We start from the raw sequence: 22,180 nt of genomic DNA on the forward strand, positions 1-22,180 counted from the left end.
TCCATGTTGCTTTTGTATGTCGTGTCTCTTTAGCCGCCGCAGCAGTGGGCGGGCACATCCACATCATCCACGTCGCCGCCAACATACGTTGTATGTTTAGACCATTTATATCATTTGACATCCACAGGACATAGAGGTTCGAAAGACACTGAGTCATGCACTACCTTTAATGAGAATACTGTCAGTGAACACTGATGAGCTTCTGCTTCTTTAATGAGCCATAATTCTCATTAAAGAAGCAGGTTGGCTCATAAAGTGCTCTGTAGTTATCTAATGCAACTGCCATTTGTTTCAGGACATAACCACAATCTGTAATCAACACAGGGTTTATTGAACTGTCGGCTGTGCAGACAACATGGCACGCATGAAAAATGGGTAAGGACATTTTGTGAACACTCATAGTTGATGTCTTAATATCATTGCAAGGCGTGAAATATTACAGAACAAAGTCTGCAGAGGTGTGAGGCTGTTTGATCCCAGAATCCCTCTCTGCTGATCACAGAACAGCTTTACCCTTTGCCCGAGTCCTCTTTAAATGAGCTTTGGCCCAAAGAACATGCTGGATCACGTTCAGACAGCTTCTTTGCAGTTATTGAGCTGTAACCTGCACTTGTGGACAGGAGGTTGAACTGTGTTCACAGACAGCGATTTTTGGAAGTGTTCCTGAGACCCTGCAGGGATTGTCATGACAAAAAAATATCACACCCAAAAGGGCCTGAAGATTACAGTCATCTAGTACTGAGCTTCACACTGTCACGATCCTGCGTCTCTGACCCAGCGTGTTCAGTTTGAGTTCTTAAGTTATCCCTTTATATGTTGAGTAAATCTGATTATCTTTTGGTTGCCTTTAGTTTATGTTTCACTTAGGTCTTCTGCGTTAGTCTGTCATGTTTCTTGTCTTCTTGTCCATGTTGTGAAATTGTATTGTCATGTCTGCTTTCCATTCTGTTTGCTTTATTTTGAAGGTCTGCATCCTATGTCAGTGTAGCCAGCTTTGCTTCCTTTGTGTTATGTCAGACTAGTGTCAGCTGTTTCCCCATGTGTTTCCACTTCCCCTAATCACTCTTGTGTGTATTTAGTCTTTGTGTTTCTCTTCATTCTTTGTCAGGTTGTTTGTCCTTTGTGCCACATTGTGTTTCATGCTCCAGATTCCAGGTATCTTTGTATCCACATCAGGTTTTATGTTTTGTTTTTTAATGTTTTTTTTTTTTTTTTTAGTTTCCCCAGTTTATTTTTTAGCTTCATCGCCACCTTTTGTTTCGTGTAGTTTTCACCAGCCTTAATAAACGGCTCACTTTCTGTTAACATTCAAGTTTTGTCCACGTTCCTTGATGTCTGCATTTTGGGTCCTCTTCGCAAATTCGTACAGTGTGCTGCCGCATACTGTGACACACTCTCAGGCAGAGGTTTCTCTGGATTTTTTGATATTACAAATAAAAACCTGAAGTGGAGCATTATTCTGAAATTGTTCCACAAATTAATTTTTTTGCAGGTTGGTAAATCTCTGACCAACTTTGCTCCTAAGAAATTCTCCAAGATGCTCTTTTTATATATCACTCAAGTTACTGACCTCTTTCCATTTAAACCAATTAGTTACATGAGGTCGTAAGCATTATTGTGAGTCCACTGAACTAAATTAAAACCAAATTATTTTAAAAGTGACATTTACTTCAAATAAACGCCCGCAAAAAAAAACAAACCATCTACTCCGATGAGATCCCGCCCCCCAGAAAAGAACTAAGATGGATTTCACTGTTTAAATCTACACAGTCCTCTATATCTGATTTACAACGAGGTGAACATGCTAGCAGTTTTCCCAGCTACAAAGTCAAAAAAGGACACACAGTGATTATTATACTAAACACACATTTCATTGTAAACAAACAGCTTTATCTTATGACTGACACACACCTCTGCTGGCTGTGTTTAAGGAGCAAACAGCTACATCATTTGAAAGAAGATATTCCTTTTTGTTTTTTCTAACAGTAGAAAAGTAGTTTCAGCGTTAAACTTTAAAAATTCACAGCCTTTAACTCATCTCCTTTTTTGCAAGTTTTTCACTGATGGTGGAAATCCTCTCAAGTTGGTCTGGGTCAGGCAGCTGCCAGTCGATAAAGATGAGATACATCAAACTACCGAAAACGCCTCCAACAAGCGGAGCCACCAATGGTACCCAGAACCAGTAGTTGTAACACCTGCAGAACAAAGAGCAGCAGGACATCACGGTTAAAGAGTGCAGATTCATTATTTTTAACAGGTTTTACTTCGATAGAAGAATTTATCACAGTGAAAAACCCCCAGAGAGTAGCATATTAAATATTTAAATATCAAACTTCACTCAGAGCTCTTTAGTCTAAGATCAGCAGTTTTTGTTTTGTAGGTCGACACCTTCCATCAAGATCATTTCCATAGAAAACCAGGTCCGATTAATCTGTCTGCAGCCATCAGCAGTGTTGTTCAAGTTACTTGAAAAAGTAATTAGGGATTACTTCTCCAAAAAAGTAATCCCGTTACTTTAATGATTACTTATTTTCAGAATTAATTAGTTACTTTTTAAAAAACATGATAAGGAACCTGAAAAAGTAATAAAGCAATAGGCCTTTCAGCCCAATTCTAGTTTTTTCTGCAGACTCCATCATATAAAATGTAATCAAATGAAAGTCTCTTTATAAAAATTGTTTTAATCTTTTAACTTTATGCACATTGCATCTAGCAAAAAAAAATTATATGCAACAGTCTTTGACTTGAAGAAATTTGTTTAACATTTAAACCTATTTTCTGCATATTCCAACATATAAATAAAACTATTTTTTGTGTTTACACTCACTCTTTCAAAGAGATGCAAGTAAAACATAGCAGAAAATAAATAAAATCAAAGACTACGTCGTCCTGTTGCTCTTAAATCTATTTAAACCTGTTTAGCAGGAGCGGAGCAGGCGGGGGTTTGCCCGGTGGCGTAGCGGTCATGCCAGTGGGAGGATCCGGGGGTTTCTCTGTGAATTTCACATTCCCGTGGCAGCGTGCTAGGGTACTTGCTCAGAAGTTTAGGGAGTTTTTTTCGCTGTAAAAAGAAGTTTTCTTCCCACGCATCATACAGCGTACGCTAATGTTTTTGTCACTTTTTACATAATCAAACTCAAAGTAATGTCAGTGCTTCCACCCTCTATATATTATCCATGGTTGATCATTGATCTGCACACGTCCGTTACCACGAACATCGCACGCGCTTACATCATTGTCATGAGACACTCTCGGAAAAAAAAAAAAAAATCACGGTCTAGTAACGCAGCGTGCTTATGGGAAAGTAACAGTAATCTAATTCCTTTTTTGCAATAGTAATCCCTTCCTTTACTCGTTACTTGAAAGGGTAATCGCGTTACTGCGATCAGTAACAAAAACAATCTGTTATTTCGAATACAGCTGAACAATAAGCTGAAAGGCCTGATAATAATTAATCAAGAAGCTATAAACTCAACTCAGATGAGATGAATTCCTCTTTGTCTATTTAATAAAAGCCTTACATGTTGATCTTGTGTTAAATTTGTGTTTCTCTTGGCCTGTTTTGCTGTTTTTCTGCCCATAGTGTTATAACGCAGCTTTAAGTGTTTAAGACACTGTGCACTGAGCATTTGTGGAACCACACGTCTCAGATGATCATAAGATTATAAAGAGAAAACAGCTTTTTCATGGAAAAACCCTCAGGATAACTCTTCCATTGTCCAACAATCTTTGACATACTTTTGTGAAATTAAGACATAAACAAAGTTTCAATAAAACCAATAACTTAAGCAGATAAGATACTTACGTGAAGACCTCAGTCCCCCAGCCTGCAGCTAGGGTAAAGAGGCGAGGCCCCAGGTCCCGAGCAGGATTTATGGCAGCACCACAGTTAGCCGACATTGAAATGGAGATCCCCAGAACGACAGCTGCCACTACAACAGGAACCAGCTCAGAGGGAGCCGGGGTGTTCCTCTTTTCCTCCAAACCCAGGATACACAACAGCAACATGCCGGTGCCCACTACCTAATGAAATGTCAACTCATTACGTTGGGTACGGGAGCAGCTGCTAAAAGATCCAATCCTGTTAATAATTATACTCACTTGGTCAAAGAAACTTCTGCCCACAGAAAGGTAGTCAGAGGGGTATGTGGCAAATATTGAGGCAGTCTCATTCCTGCCGTACACAGTCAACACTCCTCCACTAAAAGTCATTAAGGCATCTGCGACCGAAACAGAGGTGTTGCAGGAAACAAAACAAACTAATTTTTTTATTTATATGTCACAAAAATTAAAAAGACAAACCATAGTAGACGAGATAGACAACCCCCGACGCCACGAAAGCCCCCACCACCTGGGAGAGGGAATAGGGCACGAGCCTCGACCAGGACACCTTCCCCAAAACACAGAAACTCAGGGTCACCGCTGGGTTCAGATGGGCACCTGCAGGGATGTAGGGTACATATTTGGAGAAGGATACAGGAAGGTGAAAGTTAAAAATGAAGGTAATTAGACACACTGGCAGGTGATCGTGTCTCTGATTATCTGTGTTATCATATAACAGTGGATTGTCATAGGTATGAGCCAAAGCAAACACTTTGCAAAAGAAAGTAGATAATTTATTATTATCTATTATCTTATTTGTAAAGAGCTCTGGTGATAAATTTTGTGTACTCATTTAATAACTGCAATAAAAGTCATAATTACCTGAGGGATTTTAGACTGTGCAGAGCATATTGTAATGAGTTTAAATGTAATACTATGTAAAAAAAAAAAAAAGGAAATGTTAGTGCCCATTATGGATATCTTTTAATTTTTACCTGAGATGCCCTTGGTGAGATACATGGCTGACATAACTCCCACAGAGAAGGCCATGTTGCCAGATAGAAACTGGCCTTTAGTCTCATTGCTGGTTTTTACTTGTGCAGCAGCAGCACAGCCAAAGAGCTTTGTTGCAGATAAAGAGGACAGAGAAGGTGGAAGGTGCATGAGAAGTCAGAAGTTACTGCAAAACTCAGGTGAACAAAGAAACGAGATTTTCCACAGCTAAAAATCCCGACATCAAAACTAACTTAAATAGACGTAGAGGAAAGCACATGAGCAAATTTCAGTATATCTTTCTTGACTAACTAATTGATAAACAGAGACAAATTTGTTCTTGTTAAAGTGTAATTTAATGCCCTCCTCTTTAGACTTTGTAATGACCCGTGTTATCTGAATGACCATGTAAGGGACAGTATGGCTGTTACATTGTGATCTCACCACAGATGAGAAGATTTATGTAGAAAATTACGTAAGCTGCAAATATAACTTCTTTTTAATATTTTTTTGATCTTTTTCTTCATTTTAATCTTTTTAATATTTGATATACAAGCATAAATTATTGTAATCTGTTCTAACTCCAAGCAAAGTTCCCAATAAAATCTCAGTAGAGATTCTGCAGTCAGGTGAAAACTGTTTTAGACATGTGGCACAATTAAGGGTTTCAATTTCAACTCATATGGATTGTGCTTTCTTTAAATGCATTACATCAATTTATGTATCTAACTTCATACGCCTGCATTTTTCAGATTAGTTCATTTATGTCTTGCAGAGCTGACTTTGATTCCTACAGAAAACAAACATGCTTGAGAGAGATAAGACTGAGAACACCTTATAAATCCCATTCTAGGAAGCAATTTTTTATTTTATTTTTAAGAAAATTACCTTCACCTGGCTTCAGCCTTAGTTTTAGTGATAGATGTAAAGTCATGTGACAAGTTTTCACAAAACAGGTTCTGCAGTACTGTTTAAAACTGAAAGCTCCCAGTCTTTCAGTAGCTTGTGAGCCAGCTTTATCAGCAATAACTTGAAGTAATAATTTTCCATGACTATTAGTCATCAGTTTATGAGTCTCCCACATCATTGTGGAGGATTTTTTCCCCCAGCCTTTAAAATATTGCTTCAGCTCATTGTGGGTATTTTTTTATGCACAGCTCTCTTAAGGTCTCGCAACAGCTTGAGGTCTGCACTTTGACTTGAAATTGCAGCATGTTGATCATTTTGATTTTCAGTCATTCTGCTGTAGATTTGCTGCTGTGCTGGGATCATTGCCCTTTTGCTTGAACTGTTGAGCAGGTGGCCTCACATTTGACTCTAGAATACTTTGGTATACACAGGACCTTGTGATCTACTCAATGACTGTAGGTGTTCAGGTCCTGTGCCTGCAAAATAACCCAAATCATCCGATACAGTGGGAAAAACAATTTTAATCTGATGCTATTATGTAGTTTCATTTTTTTTTCGAGAGCTGTTTGATTCCGTAAACATTCAGTCAATGTGAGGGTATAAAATCAAACTCAAGCTACTTACACGTTTTATGCATAAATTTAGAAAATTAAAAAATAATAAACCTGAAAAATTAAAGGATAATTGTCCAGGGTTTGGGATATGCATATACACATTTCAACTCCTCTTTCTCTAAACTGTTTTCCAGCTTTGATTTTTTTTTTTTTTAAAAAACCCGTTTGATTGATTTTGAAAATTACAATCCAACTCAAAGTCACTCACCATTAAGACGAAAGTTCCCAAAAATTCGGCCATGCACTCTCGCACGAGGGGACACCTCACCCTCATTGCGCGTAGCTTCAACATAGCCGGAGTGAAATGAAAGGCCTCCACTTATCTCACCCCGCTGAGCACAGTGGCAACTGAGTGCTTCTGTCACTGTATCCCACCGCCCCCCTACCCTCTACCTACTGCTCTCTATTCACAGCTGGACAAACACTACTCGTTTACTCGGTCGTCTCACCTCACGATTGGCCAGCGCAGTGAGCGTGATTGGCCCAGCTAAAGACTGATACATAAACAGACACCATAAAGCCAAGAGATATTACTTAATACAGATACCTGTTGACTACTCGGAAGAAGCCGCCGAGATAGTTTTATGACAAAGTGTGTGTGTGAGAATAGTGTTTTACGCATTTCCCTAACAAAGGAAAGCTCCTCGAGGCTCGACTCTTCGCTTAATTTGGTCGCTTTATTCAGGTTGAATAAAGCTGCCCGCTGTGGCGACTCCACGTGAATAAGGGAGCAGATAAAAGTCGCTTCTGTGCAGGTGTACTGAAGCACTGCTTTAATTTGGCTTTTAACCTTTAGAAATACCATACAAATCAAAAACAAACAAAAAATATAAATATGCTTTGTGCACGAACGTAAAGTAATGAGGAATATTCTTTTGGAGAAGAAAGCTTCGTGTTTACATGCAGCTAAAGCAAGTTTCTAAGTGTGTTGATATACAAGAAAACCAAGTATCGTTAAAGGGAACATTATCAGTTAGCATGAAATGACGGCTAAATATTTTTTATTTATTTATTTGTTTTGAAAAATCGGTCTCCAAAATATGTCAAATGGTTATTTAGCAGGATTGGGAATGGATTGTCAAATCTATTAAATTAGTCTATCACGGATTTCCACAATAAAAGCACAAATTGCTGACGATAGAAGCCCCTCTCATCATCGCTGCGATGCATGTCACTGTAACCTGTGTCACTGAACTCTGGACTCTCAGAAGATTATGTAAGCTAAATATTTGCTGTATTACTGCTGATAATATCCAGAGTGATCAAGGCAGTAACATGGGATGAGGATTTGATACTATATAAAACATATAACTGCCATGAGAGATTATTGTGTTAACTTTTTCTTATCAAATTATCTGAGAAATCTCTCCAAAACAGAAACCTTGACTTTGTGATGGAAGGCTGTAAAAGTCACATAGGGATTAGGTATTATCATGTGTTCACTTTTATTAATGTTTAAAAGGAAAGAAACCTTTAACCCCGATCTAAATGAAGACGAATTACTCCCTCTGCTGGTTGTAATAATAACAAACATCAATTTGTTAGCTTTTATTAAAAACAAATATAAAGTCTCAATGGAAAAGTTATTAACTATTAACAGTATAGTACAACATAGTTTTTCACTTACAGGTACCAAATGATCTGTTTTGAACTGATCAATCTATCTGTTACAAATGTTGGTTGATTTGATGCATGTAGGAGCCACAATTACTCAATGATTCGGCTGATAAAAAGGTTTGCCAGGCCTTGAGGTAGATGTAATCCTGTTAAAAAAGAGCATGTAAGAAAAATATACACCCTTGACCTGGTCTCCAAGCTTATTTTTCTTTTTCTTTAGGATATTATAGTTATTATACTGCCTGTACATAAACGCATTTTTAACTATATCATGTCCAGATTTCAAGTTCTTGCCCACTGAAGGAGATACAGCCTCTCATAGATAGCGTTTATGTTTTTGGTCCATCCCTTTAATCTTACAAGGAGTAAACTGCTTCCTTAATCTTCATGTTTCTGGATGCTTATGGGAGCGACGTAGCACCACATCCACAGGCCCAGGAGGAAGTGCTCTGATCAAAGTCCAGGCTTCTAAGCGCCTCATCCCCACCACGCTTGTCCCTTGGACTTCTAGGACCTCATCACCGGGATATACCATGTCAACAGGACCTCCTGAGGGTGGAAAGAGGGAAAACAAGTAATCAATAATGGTTTCTCTGAATGGGAACATTCTCCCTCCCATCATCTCCAACCAGGCAGATATCTGCCTCTCCCTGACACCTGTTCTGCTGGAGGTTTCTTCCTGTTAAAAGGAAGTTTTTCTTTCCGGCTGTCTCCAAGTACTTGCTCATAGAAGGTTGTCTGCTATCTGTTTCTCTGTATTATTGTAAAATGTTTAACTTACAATGTATAACAAGGATCTTAAGATGAGTGTTATTGTGATTTGGCCGTATATAAATAAAAACGAATTGAATTAAATAAATAGCCGAAAATCTACATTAATGTCAAATTGTAACTTTATGCTGCCATAAAAGTTCATATAGTAAACATATAATATTTAGGACTGAATCTTAGATGGTTCTTTATGATGCTGTTTTCTTTAGTTATGAAGAAATAATGCTCCACATCAGATCACCAAGAGTGACTCAAGACTCAAGTGGCTCAAGAGTTGGGCGTTCGCCTTGTAATCGGAAGGTTGCCGGTTCGAGCCCGGCTTGGACAGTCTCGGTCGTTGTGTCCTTGGACAAGACACTTCACCCATTGTAGGTGGTCAGAGGGCCCGGCGGCGCCAGTGTCTGGCAGCCTCGCCTCTGTCAGTGCGCCCCAGGGCAGCTGTGGCTACAATGTAGCTTGCCATCACCAGTGTGTGAATGAATGGGTGAATGACTGGATGTGTAAAGCGCTTTAGGGTCCTTAGGGACTAGTAAAGCGCTATATAAATACAGGCCATTTACTGTATAACTTTAAGGTATTTCTGTATTGTTTTCATTTGTTGTATTTATTCTACAACTCATGTCAAGAGGAAATACTGCATTTCTTACACTAATGTAAAAAAAAAATATTATTTTGACTTTAAATACAAAATACATGACAATTCAGTAAATTAGTTAGTTAATTCTAATATGAACAGCCAAAGTTTTAACAGTCAAATTGTGTAACAATATAACCCTATATATGGTCATGCTCTATTGCGAGTGCTTTTCTTCTGCTGGAGTTGGACCTTCTCCCTCCTGTCACAAGGCAAGAGATGGGGTAGACCCTGCACAGGTTGCCAGTCAGTCTAACACACAGTGATAACTATCATTACCTATGATCAATTTTTGAAGGCCAATAACCCTAACATGCATGACTTGGGGCAGAGTTTCATGCATGACTTTGGGCAGAAGTTTGGTTTTTACCTTGGAAGATTTTCTGGACGGTGAGTGGTCTGTTCCCCAGACTTGAGCCTTCACCTCCCTCCAGACTGAAGCCCAGATCCCGGCTGTTTTTCTGCAGTTGCACAGACACTGTTTGACCTAAGAGGAGGGGAAAACACAAATAAAGTATCTCATTTTCAGTTCAAGATTAGGAACGTCATTATCAGATCTTTGTTAGAGCATTACCTCTAATACTGACCTGTCTCATACTGTTCCGGTGTTTGTCCCCGACTATTTCCCTCTTCTCCTTTCTTAGAGCTGTCTATGATGTCCCCCCTCCTCACCACCACAACTACCATATCCTTTGCCTTTGCCCTTCTTAAAACCCTCAAGGCTTCCCAGTGGGCACTCCCAGATAGTGCTGTGCCATTGATGGATAAAACCTGGTCACCTTCCTTTATAGAGCCTTGCTTGGCTGCAACACCTGAGTGAAATACTTTGTGAACCTGAGCAGAGGACAAAAGAAAAGAAGAAGAAAAAACATAAAAATACTGCAGACACACATTTGAATATTTGCCAAGTCGAAGCAGGAAGTAGAATTTTCTCACAGTGATGGGCTTGTTTTGGTCCACGCCTCCTGCCAAACTGAAGCCTAGTCCAACTCCCACATCTTTATGGAGAACCACTACCTGCACATCATCATAGTCCTGAGGGAAACAAAAGGATGTCAAAATACACAAAATGTTCAGGTGCTCAGAGTTGAACATTTTTTGTCCTTTTTTAAACTCAATTCAGTCGGTACATGACCTGGTCAGCTGCAACAGCTGTAGCAATATTAACATTACATGTAAAGTGCCTAGGGAAAGCCTTATCTAGATGGAGGTTACTGGACCAGTGAACTGACCACCGCAACCACAGCCGCAAAAATATCAAACAACTGATCATTAAAACCATTCGAAAGGTTTTAACTTCATGCTGTTTTTACCTGCAGGGCATCGTCCCCCAGGTTCCTCACTTCCTCTACAAGCTTGTCGAGCTCCTCAGCGGGCATCACAGACACACAGGAAAACGCTGACATATCTGAGCTCATTGAAGCGGTACGCCGGTTTGTTGACTGCCAGTCATCGCTGTCATTCTCTGAATCGTAGTCAGCTCCAGCAAAGTTACACAGGTCCGAAAGACTACAAGAAGGAAAATAAAATGTTTTAGGGGTAAAACTAATTATCTGCTTCAATGAGCAACTCCATTAAACCAGAAATAAACAAGCACGGTACGCACGTGACAGAGAAGCTCCTGCGATCTGACTGACTCATATTGCTGGTGATGGTAACTGAGGACTCCCCTGAGTCTGAATCATAGTTTGAATCATCATCTTTTTGGGTGCTTTCATCATCATCAACATCCTCATCATCACTAAAGACTTTCAAATCTGGGTTCAAACCAGCTATCCAAGCATTCAGGTCCAATAACCGTTTCTTGCCTTTCTGGGGTGTTGTTTGGATGTCTGGGGAGATGACATCTTGAAGGTTGTTGTTAGAAGATGTGGGAAGGGCACGAGGAGAAGAGTCTGGATCTTTTGCTGGACATGTGAAGACGGGAGGGCTTTTGTTGTCACTGTCGGCAGTGGGAGTGACATCCCCCAGCTGTGCCACAGGTGAAGTAGTCAGTAAATAGCTAGGGCTGTTTGTTGGAGTCTGTTCATCATCACTAACTGGTGAAGTAATATCAGAGTGTGACCTTTCCTTGTGTGAAGGGTCACAGGGTGGTAGTGGGGTTGGTGTACTGCTGCCTGTCACGTCTCTCTCACTTGCCTCTTCAGGGCTTGAGGCTTTGGAGAAATCTATCTCATCTGTGCCAAGCTTTCCACTTACAGCTCTGTCACTTTCGTGAGGCATTTCTTGGGTAGTCTTGAGTCTGGAAAATTTTAAATCGTCAGTAGAGTCTATTTTTCTTTTCTGATCCAAGTCATTTAGTCCTGTCTGTTCCTTCTTTATTCTTAGTCCAATTTCATCCACTGATAAATTTCTGTCAGGCCAAACCTTGTTTACTGTTCCCATCATTTTGTCTTCACTTTTATCTTGTGCCTCCCCTTCTTCTTGGAGTCCTGCCCACTTTTTCCTTAGCTCATTTATTTCTTTTGCAGACCCGCTCTTCTTCACTCCTTCATGTCCCCTGCTGGCTTGTGCTGGTACAGAAAAGGTACGTCTGGGTATTTGGACTTGGCCTGTTGCAAAACTCTGAGTTCGCTGTGTCAGAGCCTCAAACTGGTTGATCTTCTTTCTAACACTGGCTGCTGAGGAGTCAGACAGAGCCTTCTTTCTCTCTGCTGTTTTCACATTGGTTTTCTGTGGATTCGTCTCAAATACATCCTCATAAGCATTGCCACCCTTCAATTCCGTTATTTGATCTGGTCCATCAACACTTCTAGTCCTGTCTCTCAACATCCCACTTATTACATTAGTTTTTCTGTTTTCCTCTCCGTTGTTTGCAGAGCTATCGTCTTTGCTTTTGTCTCTGAATTCAGATGACTCTCTGAAAGAATCTGGTGTCTCTTCTAACAAAGTTTTTGGCTGTGCGTTTGCCCTTGCAGATCTAATCTGTGCAGCTATACTGGACCTACTCCTGGCTCTATCCAGGGACCTTGTACCTGTTTCCATAAAACCCTTGCCCCAATTAACTCCACTTTCCTCTGAATACCTTCCCTGCATCCACCCTCCTGGTGAGCTATCTCTTATGCTTGCCCCAGATGAAAATGAAGTCTCAAACCCTGAGGCATTGGCATCTTTTTGTGTCCAGAGTGAAAGTCCACTTTTCACTGCACTATTGCTGTCCTTCGAGAAGAAACTCATAGGGAAGGTGCCCCCTGCTGTCTTCTCATGAGGCTTTTGCTGCTGTGAAATGAGGGATTCTGTTGATGATTCAGAGTTATTAGAGGAATCCCTATTTTTGTAGTCATCCGTTTTACCAAAACCAGTAGGTCCAAAGAGTTTCTCTATCCGCTCCATTATACTTTGGCCACTTTTGGGCCCCAATGAAGCAGATGTCTCTGTGTAACTATAGTTAGATCCAGACAGGGATCTTAACCTGGTAGGGAGAGTCTTACCCCTACTGCCCCTTTCCAAAAGCTCGCTTCTCTCTTGAAGATTACTTACACCTACAGAATTAAAGGCCGGTAGTGATGAAATCCTGTCCATGACGCTGCCTTCAATTTGTGTCCTCCTTCCCTCCAAAGCTCCAGCATATTTACTGGTGTCCCCCTTATTGTTGTCGGACAGCTGAGAAAAGTCAGCTATGGTATTGGGATCAGGTTTTCTAGCGCCTGTTTTGAAATCTAAACTCTTACTTCTGCTTGTAAGGTTGGATCCCCTCCACGCCGATCTTCCCTGGCTTTCAAATGCAGGGTTTTCTCTTCTGTCAGTGCCAAACTCTGGGATCGTTCTGTTTGTGCTGACACTGCTGCCACTCCTAGTCCTGGTTTCACATCCAGTGACTGTGTCGTCATCCTTATTTGTACCGTTTGTGTTGGTGTGTTTCCTATATCGTTCTCTTTCTGCAACTTCTCCTATGCCCTCCCGTTTCCTGACACCTGAGCTGCGAGAGAGACTGTATGTGGGAGAGTTAGCTGAGCGGACGGTGAATTTCACCCCTGTCCTCTGCTTGCCATACTCATTCTGTGAAGCGGGCAGCAGAGACGAGTCCATTGTCTGAGAGTAAACAAAGTTAATGACCTCCTGTCAAATGCCAGATCCCAAAAAAAGAGCGGAAGAGTGAACTAGATATTTTCTGGGAGTCCAAGCGACTGTCTTTTAGATTGCACTCTGGAAGCGGTTCATCTAGGAGGCTCGCGTTTTGGGCGTGTAAAAAACAAATAGTGTCACAGTTACAATCCTCTCATTAGATTCTTCCACAGACAGACATCCTCAGTGCAGTAGTTTGATATTCCTAATTGTGCTCTGGTTTGCGGCCTGGAAGTGGTGACTCCACTGGCTCTTCTTCTTGTTTTGACCACAGGAGACTCCAGTTCCCCAGCTCGACCTCACTGAACAGCTCCCATTGCCTGCCAAGCATAAAAATGCACAAAATTTTATTCTCAGAATGGATTGGACTGGAATGTAGAGATGTGGATTGTGGTCACTTTGGCCACTTGGAATGGTCAACAATATCTCACAGTGTTAGAGGACAGGAAACATAAAATGTGGAGACTGATTCGGGTAGAAAGTATTAACAAATGTTAAGAAATTAGATCAAAACTAAACAACAACTCACTTAAAAACCTCTGCCACAAAGCTCACTTTGCAACATGTTCTTGCTGTCCTCTCCCTGACTCACCGAACAGTATGACTCAGATAGTGTTCTCTGCTGTACACACGTATGAGACACCATGTTTACATAGGCAACATACTTGAAGTTACCTGTCAGCATCAGCTAAACCTGAACCAAAAACTGGTAAAACTCACCTAACAGCAATCCACTCAGCAAAAGCAATGTATCAAGTGCCAATCTCTGCAGCAGGTATCAGTCTCGTGGTCAAAGAGAGACAGCAGCTTGTTCAAATCAAACGGTCATAAGAGCACAGATTTACTTTGATTTAAATACAGCCTGCAGATAACATCACTGAGGGGTAATGACTCATCATGGTTATCTGTGTGTACAGCCAATGAAAACAATGATAACCATCTTTAATCGCTAATCAAGTCTGAATGAAGATCTAATCATTCATAATGTCATTAAGGATAAATTCTGCAAGCTGATGGTTTCCTGTAATTATATATCATAAGAGTAGATTTACAGTATGCAGTGCTTTGTTTAGTTTAGGCTAAAGCATGGCACTTCCAGACAGTCACTGGAGGTGCTTTCCAGTCCAGATGAGCCTGAGAGTCAGTTTACAGAAACACCTGTTATATTTTGCCCCATCTGCGTAAGCAGGGCAACACATAGTCATTCACTTTAAACTCCCCTTTGAATCGCAAGAAGGAAACAATTGCACCCTCACATCAAATGAAAATACACACATTTACTCAATTACACAGTTACAAATTAGCCAACTAAAAGTCCGCTCCTATATTCACAAAAAAGGTATCTTACCTCCTTTAAGTGTGTTTTCTGTACTCGTCCTGGGTCATTGTGTTAACTCGGATTCGTAATGAAGACATTGCCATGTAATGACATCAGCTCCTCGCTCCTGACTGCCCTTCTCTCACTCTTTGTCTGCTTCTCTTTACATCAGCTTTGCATGATAGAGTGTGTACAGTGACGCAAACCTGCCACACTGGTTTGTCCTCTCTCCTTTTCTTCCTCCCTGTGTCTCTCTGTCTTTCTCTCTCCTCCCCCTCCTATTGTTGTTCTCTCCCTCTTTTCCTTACTCTCACAGGGTAACATTCCTGACTGAGGTTCAATGTGTCACCCTTCAAACGCCTCGATAGGGAATGCACACACACACGTTTACCCACGTTTAAACACACACCCCACTAATCATTTGATATGAACATCTTTTATAGCTTCAGGGAGATAAGATACAATTTCGATATTGTGTGAAACGGTACAAGCATGACATTTCCTAAAACAAGGCCCGTAATGTCACCCCACCTCAGGCAAACCCGGGTCCAATCATCTGGGCTGAGCAGGTATCAAAATACATAATAACAGAGCACCTTTAATTGGGTCCAGAGATTACAAAGAGCCAGGAATACTAGCAGGGATAAATATTGCCATAAGAACACATCTCATATGTCAACTGTTCAACAAAACAGAGCTTCACTCCACACACACACACTTGGTGAGAGTCAGTGGGTTTGTAATGCTGACTAAAGGGAAAAATATCTGCGATTGCTGATCATTTTTGTTCTCACTGAACAAGCTGTTTGTGGGAACAAAAAGCCTTTTTATTACAAATTTTAAAACAAAGGGAAGCACACATAAATGGATAAAATAATTTTAAAAAATGCAGCTACTTACAGTTTTGTTTTTCATGAAGAGGCTATCTACTTACTGCCGCCTTTTTGCATGCACCTGTGACTGTTACTTGTCTTCCGTTGAGACAGAGGAAACTGTGGTTACCACGCTAGCTTGCTGCACAACTAAATAAGAGAAGTCTTGATGTTTATGTGTGCCTGCTGAAATAAATAACTTACATACACAGACCCTGGGATAAGAATTAGGACCATAATGATCCAATCAATTACCAGCCTTCCGGACAGAGGGCTGGTAGTTTGCATAGTGCCTCTCAGGACAAAGATAAGTGTGTGAGTAGGGGTAAATAGCCCCATGCAACTGCACAGACACCCACCCTTGTTCCACACAGAAGAATAGCACCCACTGTCTCTGCAGGATGGATGCAAATAACAGTTCAGCTCACACAGGCACACACTAGTGCTTGAAATTCATTCTTTAGGGTGTAGGACTGACAGACTGTGTGTTGCAGAAGCATTGTGGGAAAGGACAGTGTATTTTAAGTAGGGCATATGACGTTTAGAGTCAGGGAAGATAGAAATGTAATATGAAGAAGGAGAAAAATCTAGAAGCTGAAAGCTGGAGATGGAGATGACTTGAATTGACAAAGCATTTCAGTTTTTATTTTTATTTTTATGATTTGTCTGATATTGAGTTCCTTTCAAAAGAGTAAATTTTAGTGAAGAAATAATGAAGGTAACAAAGAAGAGGGTATTTTTTCAAACAGGAGAGGACAGAGAAAAAGGGGAGAAGATGAAAATAAAGACTTTAAATATCCAGTCTTATAAGTTTTTGTTTTTGAGGAAGAAAAATAGAAACACATTGCTGAACCTCCTTTATTATAAAACAAGAACTTGGGCGGTTTTTTCTCCTATTTACATGTGTGAAGCAATGACTCTGTTATACGGTCATTGCAGTAAAGTAGCATCCGTAAATATATAGTTAAAATAAATAAATACATGCACACAGGGGCAGCGTCAGACCTGACGTCACCCCTGTCCGTACCGGTCACGTGACTACCGCGGAAGTCAACAAGTCAGGCAGCGAAATGTAGCAACAAGCACTTTAGTCCGCTCAACTTCCCCGTTTTTGTCTTTTGTTCCTTTAATGTTGGCTGCTTGCGGTTTGAAAACGCCTTCTTAAATGAGACACGTACCGGGCACAGGACGCACTTTGAATCGACATTTATCCAGTTAGTTCAGTTAAAATAACAACAAAGTAAAAAGAAAACCGGCAGATCTTCAAAATGTTTAACGACTCGCTTCCTTCGAGAATTAACGTGGTGCTTGTGATGGCCTATGGCAGTCTGGTGAGTTTGTTTAACGTTGTTTGTGCTGGTTTAATCCAAACCGAAACAATGAACACAGTCCCGGGTTACAGAGGTAATCGCGATGCTTGGACAGGTGCCTCATTCCTCATCAGAGGCTTGTAGTGGTTGATACTTTATCCAAAGACTCATTTCTACTTGATAATCTGCTATTAAACGCAAATAAAGCTGTTATTACAAGTTTGAACACCTGGATCCCTCAACTATGGTGTACTCCACTGAAAGGTACTAATAGTGTGTAAAATCTGTTTAATAAATATCACTGCAGCCCAATTTCTCCTCTGGTGCCTGTAGTTGGGCGATTAATCATAATAACATTCATAATTATTGTAATGTTTACAAAATGTCGACACTACACTGTGTGATTTAAGGATTTAGAGTGATGAATGACAACTTTTACCCTTTGGAGGTGTCACAACCTGGCTCAGGGACTGTGGCAAAGAAATGAAGACAACAAAAAACAAACAAAACAATTTATTTATAAAACCACAATTAACCAATGGAGCATACTGCAGGGCCCAGGCATGACTCATGTTGATGGAATTTAATTTATATAGCATGTTTAAGTTAAACATAAAAACATATGTCGGTTTAAGATGTCTTAAGGCAGTGAAAACAGCAAAATAAACGTTTACAATGAAGTAAAATACAAGTTAATGTACATGTGCATGCACACACTCACACACACAACAGACACAAAAAGATTTTGTGTCTGTTGTTGACTGTATGCACGGATGTCATTCACCTCAGATCAGCAGGCAGCTTGTTCCAAAGAACAGCGTGGTAGTAACTGAAAGTACCCTCATGTTCTCAGCACACTTAGATCTAATTCTGGGGACATTTAAAAGATATGCACCTGATGACCTGAGAGGTCTTTTTTTAACCGATTTTATTTGAAAAGGCACCATGTACAATATTAACATACATGTTACCATGTGATGCATTGTTCCAGAAATATCTTAAAGCTAATCTGCATCAGCTGTCCCTTCAGTGGTTTAGTGACTGTTTCCCAAGCTTGTTTCTAACATATAGTTTAACATATGACAAAGAATCATGGCATGCATGAAGGTCTTACCAGCTTCTACTGAGAGGCAGACTCTAATGTCCCTCAGGCTTTATCAGATTATATGTAATAGTTTTGATCAATTGCTTTATATTAGACTTAAAACTGAAATTTAAATCATACCCAGATATTCAAACTCACTCACAATTTCAATCTTCTAACCCTTAGTGAAAGTTTCTGGTCTGAAAAGACCTTCCTTTATTCTTACTTGTATTAAGAGTAAGACAGGACTTGTCAAACCCCTCCATGAGCATTGCAATTGTCAATTTACTCGCCAAAAGCTTTGCAGTTTTTGATGAGCCACTTGTAGAAGGTCACTGATGTAGAGGTTAAGATAAAAACCAGTACAAACCATATCCACGCTGCAGACTGTGCCATTATTGTCCTCTTCAAACACATGAAATGAAATCACCTGATTGCAGCACAAGTGCAAGTGGAACCGGTAAGAGGGAGTGATAGGCAGGCAGACTAACAATTTCAAGGAGTTGGACTACTGGGTCATTAATCGAGAACGGGTTATTGTAGAAAACTGGTTCTTGATATTGATATTCTCGATATTGGTCCAAACCAAATATTTCGGTCTCATTTCTGTTTAGTTCTAAAGAATATGCTGCCATTTACCCTCATTTTAGCCGCTACACAACAAAACAATGAAACAAAGACACATTTAACCCTAGGACTTGCATTTATTTACACTATATGGACAAAAAAACAGTGCCACCTACAGGAGCTGCTTGGCCATGGAAATAATGTTTTTTAAAAAAAGGGAAACTCAGACATCCATCTAGCATTTAACTTTCTTTCAGATTTTTGTCTTGCTGTTCATCTTTGTCAAAAGACAAATTATGCGACTTGCCATGAAGTCTCGAAGAGGACCACATGTACTCCTTGGCCACAACGCACCAAAGGTTAAACGCACACTATTATAATGCAAGTGTGTTCTGATGTTTTTTGTGTTTGTGCTGAAGAATTGTGTCTTTGTTCCAGGAGCTGAGACAAGAAATTGATGCCAAGCTGAACCTGGTCCAGAAAATCCACTTTGAGCCTCGTCTGCTGTCTCCAGATGATGACCGGTTAATGCAGAGAGAACAGTCTGGTAAGAGGAGCAAACAAACACACACATAACACGCACCACTCCTGAAGCTATTCATATAAATAGTTTCCATGCCCGTGCACTAAGTAGTCTGTGTGTGTGCACATGTTCCAGGTTCCTGTGACTATTTGTATAGAATGAAAGCACTTGATGCCATCAGAGATGCCGGTAAGCTTTTCTGTTACAGTTTGTTTTGTTTTGCCATGAATCCAGATTAAATCCTCCTGACTGCTACAGCAACATCTTCAACTGTTTGTCATTAGATTTTCCTTTTCGTGAACTTGGAGGAACGTCCACCGCTGTTACTGGAAAAAGATTTCGGACCTGGCTTCTGCAGCTACGAAATTCCCACTGCATATTCAGAGAAAACCAGAGCTCTGTCATCGACACGGTGCTAGATGGCTACAATAAAGCTCGTCATGGGGCAGAGGTCAGCATTTTCTCAGACGGTCCACAGCTCAGTCCTCTCTTATTTACTCACTGACTCAAGTACCAGGTTGGACCCCCTTTGTCTTCAGAACTGCATCATTAGTTCTTTATGGCTCAGATTCAACAAGGTGCTGGAAACATTCCTCAGAGACTTTGGTCCAGTTTGACACAATAGCATCACAGAGTTGCTGCAGATTTGTTGGCTGCACATCCGTTACAGCACGTTCTAACCCTGCTATTCAAATGTCACAGGACAAACAGAGACTTAGCAGACCAGGCAACATTTCATGTTCTGTTTTCCGATATTAATGAGCATGTGGGAGTTGTAGTCTCAGTTTCCTGTTCTTAGCTGACAGCAGGGAGACCCAATCCGGTTTTCTGCTTGACAGTTCAACGTGTTTTGCTTTCAGAGATGCTTCTCTGCATACTTTGGCTTGTAACAACAGCTTATTTGAGTTCTCCTCTGACATAATTTGCTCAGAGAACTGCCGCTCTCTAGATATTTTCTCTTTTTCAGACGATTCTCTGTAAAACCTACAGATAGTCATGTGGGTACATAATTAGAGTTTCTGCCATGTAATTTGATGATGAGAGTTGTGTTGACATGTAGCTGAATGGATGTACCCAATAAACTGCCTGGTGAGTGTATATCATCATCATCATCATCATCACATGAACAAACAGTTCCATATTGACCTTCCAGTGGGCTCCCAGTTTGTGTTGTAGTTCCGATGCACTTGATGTCATTTTGTTTGCTAATTCTTGTGCTTTTTCTGAAATAAAAAATGTATGGGGTCTTTAATAGTAGTGCTTTTTGTAACATACTGTGTAGCCCAAGGTATAAAGCTATATTATCCATATGATTTAAGTTTTCTCCGTATTGCCCAGCACGGCAGTAAAAATTTGACAAATCTTTAGGGCACTTAAAGATTTTATTCTGGTTTCAGTAACAAATCACTGATCTTGATGTTTTCCTGCTTTTATCTTCAGGCTTTTGGTGAAGCAGAATTCTTGAAGTACCAGGAAGCCCTAACAAAACTGGCCTCCATGTAAGAAAACACAGCCAATCCTCACGCTGCTCCCTTACAGCTTTTCCTTTAATCCCAGCATGGAATGTTAATAAGGCAGCGGGAACAATTGGTTCTCCTTGTATTGTTTCAGAGTGAAGTCTCAGAGCAGCAGCACTTTAAATCAGCACCATCAGTCTGCAGCCAGAGACCTGACCGGCACCACAGAACCTGCAAGCACCTCCTCTCCCTCTCCGACCCAACCCACCTACCTCTCATCTACAATGCAGCAGCGCAGCAAGAGGTCCAGACACTTCCTGGAGCTGAAGAACTTCAAAGACAACTACAACACTCTAGACAGTACACTCTGAAAATGAGCCCGTCCAACAGAAAGTCAAGGACAAGGCAGCGCTGCCAGTGATTACGGAGCCTGAAGTCTCAGAGTGAAAAGACAAAAACACTGCCTTCATACTCTAACATGTATTGCCTTGTTTACACTGTAGTGCATATCAGATTACTGTTACAGTGCCCTTTACCTAAGTGTAGCTTATGCATATTATTGCATGTATGTATTATTGCATGTATGCGTGCTATATGCGTGGGTAGAATGACTCTAACCGACTATAGTAAGTAGGTTTGATTTGACCAAAACAAATCCAGAGCTATTAGGCTATGCAACAGCATAAGACAATCAGTATTTATTGCACAATGTAAACACCTATGCAGACTTGCTGAAAATAATCAACTGTTTTAAAATGTTAATATTTACATTTTCAGAGAAAACCAGCATTAATTGTTGCTTAGTGAGAAAGAAATCTGCTGTTGATGTCACTTATGTTTACATGTACATCTTTGCTGTCTTTTGTTGCAGTGAATTTGACAACTTGTTTTGTTGATTTGTTTTTTTTAAGTCTTGATCATTTTTTTTACAGAAGCCATAGTGCTACTTGTTTTCAGGAACTGTGATTAATAAGTGCATTTAAAAAAAAATCAGTTATCTCAGTGCAATGTGAATTAACAGTATTTCAGTGTATTGATGTATTTTAAATGTGGGGTATTGCATTATGGGAACTCTGTTCCTTGACTCTTAATGGTATACTGATATGAGAGCTGCGTTTCATTTTCATCTGCTTTTATGGTTTCCCAGGGAGGCATTTTAATGCCTGAATAATTTATTTTATGTGGTGCCTACTATACAATTTACCATCCAAATAAAACTGTGACATACAGTTGATTCTTGAGTCATTGGGAATTTTCTTTGACAAGAAAAACTGCAAAATCAAACTTGCAAACCTACCCACTGTGGCGACCCCTTGTGGCAAAGAGGGCAGCTGAAACTAGCTGTATTAGGCACACCGTGATAGTACTGTGTTAGACCCTCTTTCCCCTTCTGCTGCCTTTAAAATCTTCGTGGCATAAATTCCACAAGGTGCTGGCGTCCATATTGACATGATAGTATCACACAATTGCTGCAGATTTGTTGGCTGCACACACAAAACTAATAGTTATGCTGTCGTGAATAAACAATTGGATTTCATCAGGTTATATTGACCATGCATTCACATGCCTAGATGTACTGCATTGCTAAATTATTTAAATTAAATGTATGCGTTAATGAGTAGTT

At 40.3% G+C, this 22,180-nt stretch overlaps 3 protein-coding genes across 4 annotated transcripts; 1 reads left to right on the forward strand and 2 right to left on the reverse strand.

The window, feature by feature from the left end:
- Positions 1–1,467: 1,467 nt before the first annotated feature.
- aqp10a (aquaporin 10a) lies at positions 1,468–6,739 on the reverse strand. Its single transcript, XM_082552356.1, has 6 exons — positions 6,547–6,739; positions 4,818–4,944; positions 4,303–4,440; positions 4,102–4,220; positions 3,806–4,023; positions 1,468–2,195 (listed from the first exon to the last, which is right to left on the reverse strand). The coding sequence occupies exons 1-6, from the start codon at positions 6,628–6,630 to the stop codon at positions 2,030–2,032; spliced, it is 852 nt and encodes a 283-aa protein (XP_082408482.1). The 5' UTR covers positions 6,631–6,739; the 3' UTR covers positions 1,468–2,029.
- A 1,134-nt stretch (positions 6,740–7,873) lies between these two features.
- LOC309716614 (uncharacterized protein) lies at positions 7,874–15,909 on the reverse strand. 2 transcript variants are annotated; one of them, XM_082550520.1, is made up of 7 exons: positions 15,644–15,909; positions 10,967–13,745; positions 10,674–10,869; positions 10,297–10,395; positions 9,948–10,194; positions 9,731–9,847; positions 7,874–8,504 (listed from the first exon to the last, which is right to left on the reverse strand). In XM_082550520.1, the coding sequence occupies exons 2-7, from the start codon at positions 13,387–13,389 to the stop codon at positions 8,341–8,343; spliced, it is 3,246 nt and encodes a 1,081-aa protein (XP_082406646.1). In that variant the 5' UTR covers positions 13,390–13,745; positions 15,644–15,909; the 3' UTR covers positions 7,874–8,340. The 2 variants fall into 2 exon arrangements, with proteins under 2 accessions (XP_082406646.1, XP_082406645.1); XM_082550519.1 differs by having other exon boundaries at positions 14,774–15,909.
- Positions 15,910–16,654: 745 nt separating this feature from the next.
- ltap1 (lipid transport auxiliary protein 1) lies at positions 16,655–21,790 on the forward strand. Its single transcript, XM_082550637.1, has 7 exons — positions 16,655–16,946; positions 18,834–18,935; positions 19,015–19,123; positions 19,235–19,288; positions 19,384–19,550; positions 20,540–20,598; positions 20,711–21,790. Exons 1-7 carry the CDS (start codon positions 16,884–16,886, stop codon positions 20,925–20,927), a joined length of 771 nt encoding a protein of 256 aa, XP_082406763.1. The 5' UTR covers positions 16,655–16,883; the 3' UTR covers positions 20,928–21,790.
- Positions 21,791–22,180: the final 390 nt, after the last annotated feature.

Source organism: Aulonocara stuartgranti (assembly GCF_965226115.1).
Source record: "Aulonocara stuartgranti genome assembly, chromosome: 11".
In the NCBI taxonomy this organism is placed as follows: Eukaryota; Metazoa; Chordata; class Actinopteri; order Cichliformes; family Cichlidae; genus Aulonocara; species Aulonocara stuartgranti.

Coding starts and splice junctions, on each gene's coding strand:
- aqp10a (XM_082552356.1), bottom strand. CDS start 6,630: ATGTTGAAGCTACGCGCAATGAGGGTGAGGTGTCCCCTCGTGCGAGAG. Junction 4,945..6,546: donor TGGGAACTTTCGTCTTAATG/GTGAGTGACTTT, acceptor TCTGCAACAAAG/CTCTTTGGCTGTGCTGCTGC. Junction 4,441..4,817: donor TCTCACCAAGGGCATCTCAG/GTAAAAATTAAA, acceptor ACATCCCTGCAG/GTGCCCATCTGAACCCAGCG.
- LOC309716614 (XM_082550520.1), bottom strand. CDS start 13,389: ATGGACTCGTCTCTGCTGCCCGCTTCACAGAATGAGTATGGCAAGCAG. Junction 10,195..10,296: donor ACCAAAACAAGCCCATCACT/GTGAGAAAATTC, acceptor TCCTCTGCTCAG/GTTCACAAAGTATTTCACTC. Junction 8,505..9,730: donor CGTCCAGAAAATCTTCCAAG/GTAAAAACCAAA, acceptor TTCCACCCTCAG/GAGGTCCTGTTGACATGGTA.
- ltap1 (XM_082550637.1), top strand. CDS start 16,884: ATGTTTAACGACTCGCTTCCTTCGAGAATTAACGTGGTGCTTGTGATG. Junction 18,936..19,014: donor TTGGCCACAACGCACCAAAG/GTTAAACGCACA, acceptor TCTTTGTTCCAG/GAGCTGAGACAAGAAATTGA. Junction 19,289..19,383: donor TGATGCCATCAGAGATGCCG/GTAAGCTTTTCT, acceptor GTTTGTCATTAG/ATTTTCCTTTTCGTGAACTT.